This window comes from Carassius gibelio, chromosome A14 (genome assembly GCF_023724105.1).
Source record: "Carassius gibelio isolate Cgi1373 ecotype wild population from Czech Republic chromosome A14, carGib1.2-hapl.c, whole genome shotgun sequence".
In the NCBI taxonomy this organism is placed as follows: Eukaryota; Metazoa; Chordata; class Actinopteri; order Cypriniformes; family Cyprinidae; genus Carassius; species Carassius gibelio.
In genome coordinates, this window is record NC_068384.1 from 22,445,615 (window position 1) to 22,452,544 (window position 6,930).

The 6,930-nt window shown below is 40.4% G+C and overlaps 1 protein-coding gene across 1 annotated transcript; it reads right to left on the reverse strand.

Moving 5' to 3' along the window:
* Positions 1–2,993: 2,993 nt before the first annotated feature.
* Positions 2,994–5,968, reverse strand: si:ch211-274f20.2 (calnexin). Its single transcript, XM_052614145.1, has 11 exons — positions 5,820–5,968; positions 5,634–5,707; positions 5,490–5,542; positions 5,215–5,356; positions 5,055–5,136; positions 4,741–4,933; positions 4,513–4,633; positions 4,275–4,425; positions 4,089–4,208; positions 3,900–3,999; positions 2,994–3,827 (listed from the first exon to the last, which is right to left on the reverse strand). Exons 1-11 carry the CDS (start codon positions 5,877–5,879, stop codon positions 3,748–3,750), a joined length of 1,176 nt encoding a protein of 391 aa, XP_052470105.1. The 5' UTR covers positions 5,880–5,968; the 3' UTR covers positions 2,994–3,747.
* Between the last annotated feature and the right edge of the window lie 962 nt (positions 5,969–6,930).

Below are 6,930 nucleotides of genomic sequence, written 5' to 3' on the forward strand. Positions count from 1 at the left end.
ATGTACATAGATTTGGATCACAAACAGGGAAAACAAATAAACAAACAAACAAACAAACATCAAAACAAACAAGCAAAACAAAATCAATACAGTCAGGAACTAACAGATGCGTGCGTTTGTGTGTGCGTGTGTGTGTGTGTGCATGTAAAGGTAACGGGGTGGACATGTCACAGTACATACTTTGGAAAAACAAAAGGAAGATATATATGCAAATAAACATACATACATAAACATGTATAAGTCAGTATATGAAAACAAATAACAGATATAAATAAAACAACTATAAAGAAATCAATCTCTACTTCTACAATAACTGCTACTACTACTATATCAGCAACTTGAATAATGACAATGGTATTAATACTTGATAATAATGATAAGATAACAGAAGGATCGATCAAAACAGTAATAATAATAATAATAAAAACAATAGTATAAGTAATAATATTAATGATAGTAATGATATTAATGATAGTAATGAAGAGGTTAGGGGAGGTTGGGAAATCAGGAAGAGGACAAAATAATAATAATAATAATAATAATAATAATAATAATAATAATAATAATCCACCTCCCCCTCCCTCTCTCCCCCTTTTCCCTTCCCTTGGATATTTAATTTAATATCAGACGCAATTTCTATCTCTTCCTCACCCCCCCCCCCCCCCTCACCTCTTGTTTAGTACTGATGAAGGTGTTGTTGGGGAATGACTCCAGACAAAGAGGATCTTCAGTAGAGATGTATTCAGTTAATACGTTTTTCCACATTGAAATGCAAATGGTATTTCTTGATTTCCAGTTCATGAGGATAGTTTTCTTGGTGATAGTTAGGAACACCAATAGTAATTGACCATTTGAATTATTTATATCTATTGTGGATATGTCACCTAGTATGCAGAGAGAGGGAGACAGTTGGAGAGTGAGTCGGTAACCTTTTCCCCAAATGTTTTAATTGAGGTGCAATGCCATAAGGTGTGAAGATAAGTGTCAGGAGTGTTTTGTGTGCAGTGTGAACATGTCTCTGAGGTGAAACCCATTTAAAATCATTTCTGCTCAGTTAGATGAGCTCTGTGAAGTGCTTTATACTGTATGAGTTGTAAGTTAGCATTTTTAGTCATGGAGTATATGTTTCTGCAAAAATTGGAGTCCAAAAATCAGCATTGGGAGTAATGGATAAGTCTGATTCCCATTTAGTGGTAGCTAGAGCTAATGCGTTGTCTGCTTTTGATATCATTTTTTATATTTTGGAGAGTAATTTTTTGGAGGAAGATATATTAATAAACTCAGAGATTTGAGTGGAAAGGTCTAAATTGATTGATTGGTTAAGTAATTTTGATTTAATTGACGATTTGATTTCTAAATATTCCAAGAAGCAATTACTCCCAATGCTGTATGTCTGGGTTATATGGGAAAATGGTACAAGGTACTTTTTAATAATATGCTGTAGTTGTGTGATTCCCTTATCTGCCCATGTGCGAAAGTTTAGTGGCTTCTTGTTAGCTAAGCCAATCTGGGTTATTCCAAATTGGGGTGTGTTTACATGGTATGAGTGGGGGATTAGTGATCTGGTGGAACTTCCACCGGGCTGTCAGAGTTGCTTCTATTGTTGGCATTTTAAAACAATGATGTTTTTTGATTGTTTGACTGTGAAAAGGTATTTCTGAGATGCTAATGTCCTTGCAGATTGATTGTTCAATATCTTGCCATGTGTATTCTGAAGAGGTGGGTTGAATCCATTTGTATATGTTTTGGAGTTGATTTGCCAGAAAATAATTATAAAAATGTGGTGCCTCTAATCCAGCTTGTGATTTTGGTTTCTGTAGGGTTGTTAGTTTAGTCTTGTTTTTCCAGTAGAATCTGTCAGAAGTCTAGCACTGATCAAACACAGCAGATCACCCTCAGGTCATCATCTGAGATCAGGAGGAGTGTGTTTCTTCATCAATGGATGCTCTGCAGTGAATGGGTGCCGTCAGAAGGAGAGTCTGATAAAAACATCTCAATAATCTACAGCACTCCAGTCCATCAGTGAACATCTGGAGAAGACACAAGATGCGTGTTTGTAAAAAAACATAATTTTTAACTTTTAACTGTTGCTTTCGGTTAGAATACATATATTAGTGCCACCTTGTGGCCAGAGTGCTTCTAAAACATTAAAAGTTTGATATTAATTAATAGGTATTTAGACAATGTTTGTAAAACTGCTTTTTCGATCATATTTATCATATGTGTGTTCCAGATAAAAGCATTATTTTAACAGGCAACTTAGCATAATTATACAAGCATTTCTTTACTTTTTGAACACATAGCTTCAATGTTATTTTAACACATTATTTTGGTTTTCACCACAATTCAATATATATATATATATATATTGAATTGTGGTGAAAACCAAAATAATGTGTTAAAATAACATTCTATATATATATATTTAGACTGCACACGAGTACCAATTTGAGTCCCTTTTCTTATCTGCTTGAGCAAATGCACAGAATATTATTTTAATGGCTGTTCTGACAAGTGTCCACATGAAGGTGATCAGTAATTGAGCGGTTCTTCAGCCCAAACCAGAGCAGGTTCCCGTCATCCTCCAGCTCTAAAAACTGGTTTCATTTTTTTCATATTGAGATGCACAAATGACTCTTGAAATGTACATTTTGTAATTATGTGTACAGCTTAAATAAACAAAAATGCCCATATCCTGTGTGGGACAAGTTTTTTTTTCTTCTTCTTTTTTTTTCAGGAAAATCAGTCTAATACATTTTCGTTCAATTATATTTTCTGATTATTATTTAGAATTTTGAGGGGATTTCACGATACTATACAATATTTGTACATTTTATCCCATTGGAAATAATATGTTTTCTATTGAAATATTTATTTATTAATTTTCAACAAATGCAATATTTCACATTAAAACAATGAAAGCGTTTAAAAAGTGAGGAGAGTTGTGCATCTAGCTCCTGCATCTCTACAGAGGATTCTGGGTTCCAGTGGTGTTTTAGACATAACTTCTTCATTTTATTAGGTTCTGCATTTAGATATACATGTACAGATATTATAAAACACTACTTTTTGTCAAGCTTTAGATATGTTTGGTTTTGCATTATGATTAACAATAAAATCTGCATCTTTTGTTACAAAGGGAACACATCTTGTTACTGAGATCAGGAACACCTGTAAGGATCAAATATGAAAAAACACAAGGATGATCCAACAGTTGTGTGTGTGTGTGTGTGTGTGTGTGTCACAGCTGTACTCTGTATTATCGTCTCTTTTTTTAGTTGTTGTTTGGATGTTTTTGACTACATGAAACTGAATATTATGATTAAATACTTAAGGTTTTAATAGAGCTGGTGAAATAAAACCCCACAGCTTTTGAGCCTTCACTCTTTCTCCTATTGTTAATAAAGTCGGTCAGTCGCTGTGTTGAACATCACAAACCAATCGAAGGGGCTTCAAGGCTTTTAATGCAACTGAACACATTTAAGACAAACACCACCACAGTATATGAACACCGCATCTGAGGAGTGCTGAGCTTCACCTTTTCTTGCATGTTCATTTATTCTTCATCCATGCATTCATTTATAATCATTTAAACATTGTGTCATTCCATTTAATCACATACTCATTTATAATAATGATTACTAATACTGATTTGATTGATTGATTTGTTAATATGACATTATTTTCATCCCCCGTTGTTGAGGTTGTAGTGGACGCTGCAGTAATGAGAGTGAGATCATGACGTCTTCATGGTGCTGAACCTGAGCTGTGTGTGCTCCTCGCTCTCCTGACCGCTCTGCTCTCGGCCGCCGCTGCTGCTGCTGGACCTGACACACACACACACACACGGTCAGCAGGGGTCAGAGGTCAGAGGTCAGCAGGAGCTCGGCGTCCCTCACCTTCAGCACGAGAGAGCAGCTCCTCAGTGTCCTGACGCCGCTCCGCCTGAGGCTCGTCCGTCTTCTTATAGTAATAGTCCTGATCTGGAGGACCGAACCGCTGACACACACACACACACACACACACACACACACCACCCGTCTGTGTATGCTCTCACATATGTGTTGTCTATAATCACATATATTTACCTTGTCAGGCCACATGAAGCTGATGAAGAGGATGATGGGAAGGCCCACGGTGACGACGTACACCCCCCAGAGCCAGGGTCTCTTCAGCGTGGCCATCAGCAGCTTCTCAATCACTCCGGGCTACGAGAGACACACAGAAGAAGTGAACCTAGCGGATGAGTTCAGTGAGAGCTGATGAACACTTACGCTCTTCCTCTGACCCCACGTGTCTTGTGTCCAGCGCTGGGCTTCTTCCACACGGTCGGAGAGGAAGATGTTGTCGAACATCACGTCTGCGGTGAGGGACCACAGCTCAAAGCCCAGCGCAGACACGGAGCTCAGCGTGAACGGCTCGGACCTGAAACACACACCGCATCATGTGTGACATCAGCAGAATAACCCTGATACTCCGAAAACAAGGGGTGGGTGTGAGAGGGGAACTAACCCAGCGCTCGATGAGTCCTCCTGATCCTCAGCTCGTGAGGAGAGCATGTCCTCCAGAAGACTGCCCTTGTGAATCAGTGTGAGGTCAACCAGGATCTCAAACCTGTGGTCAGGATACACGTCTGAAAGAGACGCAGAACAACATCCTGCAACACCAGACGCTTCCCAAACACCACCTCACAGAAGCGCGCGCCCGTGTGTGTGTGTGTGTGTGTGTGCGCGCGCTCACTCAGACTGTAGAGGTGTGGACGCTGGTCAGTGAAGTACTCGCTGAGGTCCAGCTCCGGCTGTGGAGCGTGTTTCTCCAGGTACGTCCCTGAGACCGGGTCACGGTGACGAACGATGAAGTGAATCTTGTGTGAGCTGCCGCACTTATCTGGGCCGAACATGATGGAGTACGGCGTGGCATCGCTGAACCCGCTCTGGAACCACAAGCACTGTTCAGCTCCTCACATACAGTAGATACATCATACAGTTACAGTTATACAGTCTGCTCGCTTCACTCGGTGTTTGAAGCACTGAGCTAAACGCGTCTGACGTTACCAAGCGGAGATCATCTGTGTGAGACAGCAGCTTGATGTAGGCTCCACCGCAGTCGACCGTCTCGGGGAAGAAGACCTCGTACCTGCAGAGGATTCGGGAGGAGACTGAGTCGGGTCACTGTGCTGGGGTTTAAAGGGTGGTGTTTGAGCGGATGTCTTACTGTAGGAACAGCGGTCTGTCGCTGAAGTGAAAGGTCTTCCTCAGGTACGCAGAGATGGCGTGGTGTTTACCGGGAGACTTGAGCACCAGACCTCTGTTTCCTAATAACCTGCGCTCTCTGGACTCCTCTATAGCCCACTCTCCTGTGAGGAACCCACCGCTCTCGGTTATTTATTACTGCATTATAACCCCTTCATTATAGCCCCCCGTGGAGCGCTGCTCAGTGGTCTATGCTGTAAGATCCAACATTCACATTTATTTGCACTGAATGCATACCGTCATATTTGAGAAGCTGCTCATCTTTCACTGCTTTGGACACAACCCAGTTTCTTCAGAGCGAACAAGAAAAACATCTGGTGTTAAGTGAGCATTAAACACTTCCTAGAGTGAACTAACACACTGAGAGAGACTGGGTCTGACCTGTCCAGCGCTCCTGCGTCGAAGGGCTCGGCGAAGTAAGCCTGCTCTGGGATCGCGACGCGTCTGTACGCGTTCTGACGCGCGACGCGGGCAGTTTGAACATGTTTGAAAGAGAAAAAACAATCCGCTGTAACAATACTCTTATATATAGGTTCGAGTTTCATTCTTCTCTGGATGTTTGTGTACCTGTGCTGCGCTGAAGTGAGGCGAACACAAGCAGCAGTAGATGAGCAGACAGCGCATCATCTCCGGATCTCTGTTCGGTGACCGACTCCTGCGCGAGCCGAGCAGCTTCCGGTGTCTGGAGCTCGTTCACGCGGACTCTGGACTCTGTCCTTCAGAAACACGAAGAGATGAGCGAGGAGTCTAGTGTTCATCAAAGAATCATTAACGAGACGCTTATTTAATCATTACTCACCTGATAACACTGAGCTGTGCGGGGACGAGCATTCCGGTCACGCGCCTGTAACCATCAGTGTCGAGGAAAGATGCTTTTAAAAGTTATGCGCTATAATACTGCATTACTCCCTTAGAAAAGTAACTCATTGCGTTCCTTAGTTACTTATTATGGAAAGTAATGCATTACGTTACGTTTTCTCATCTGGGCTGAGCTTGCTTGCTTTTAATATATATATATATATATATATATATATATATATATATATATATATATATATATATATATATATATATTTGGTAAAGGCTATTTCACACCAAAAGTGAGAAGAACGAGTCTCGGGCTGAAGTAAACTCCCGTGTGTCCAGCAGAGGGCGCTCACTCCTGACCCCTCCACACGAGGACACACACAGCACCCTGTATTTATTTGATCCAGAATACAGCACAATCAGGAATGTTGTGAAATATTATTCTAATGTAAAGCAGCCGTTTTCTGTGTGAATCTCTATTAAAGTGTAATTTATTTCTGTGATGCTCCGCTGTATTTTCAGCATCATTCCTCCAGTCTTCAGTGTCACATGATCTTCAGAAATCAGCTGCTTTATTTTTAAAATGATTATAATTATTATGTTCAAAACAGCGGAGAAGTTTTTTTTCAGTTTTTTTTTATTCATAAAAAGTTCAGAAGAACTGCATTTATCTGAAATATAAATATTTTGTAACATTATAAATGTTTTTATCATCACTTCTGATTAATCTATCATCCTTACTAAATAAAAGTCTTAATTTCTATCATATTTTATGAGCTTATGAAGTTGATAAATCAAATCCACAATCGCTGCTCATCGTGACGGCTGGTACAACCACGATTCTTGACAATTAAAACACAGAAGAAAAGCA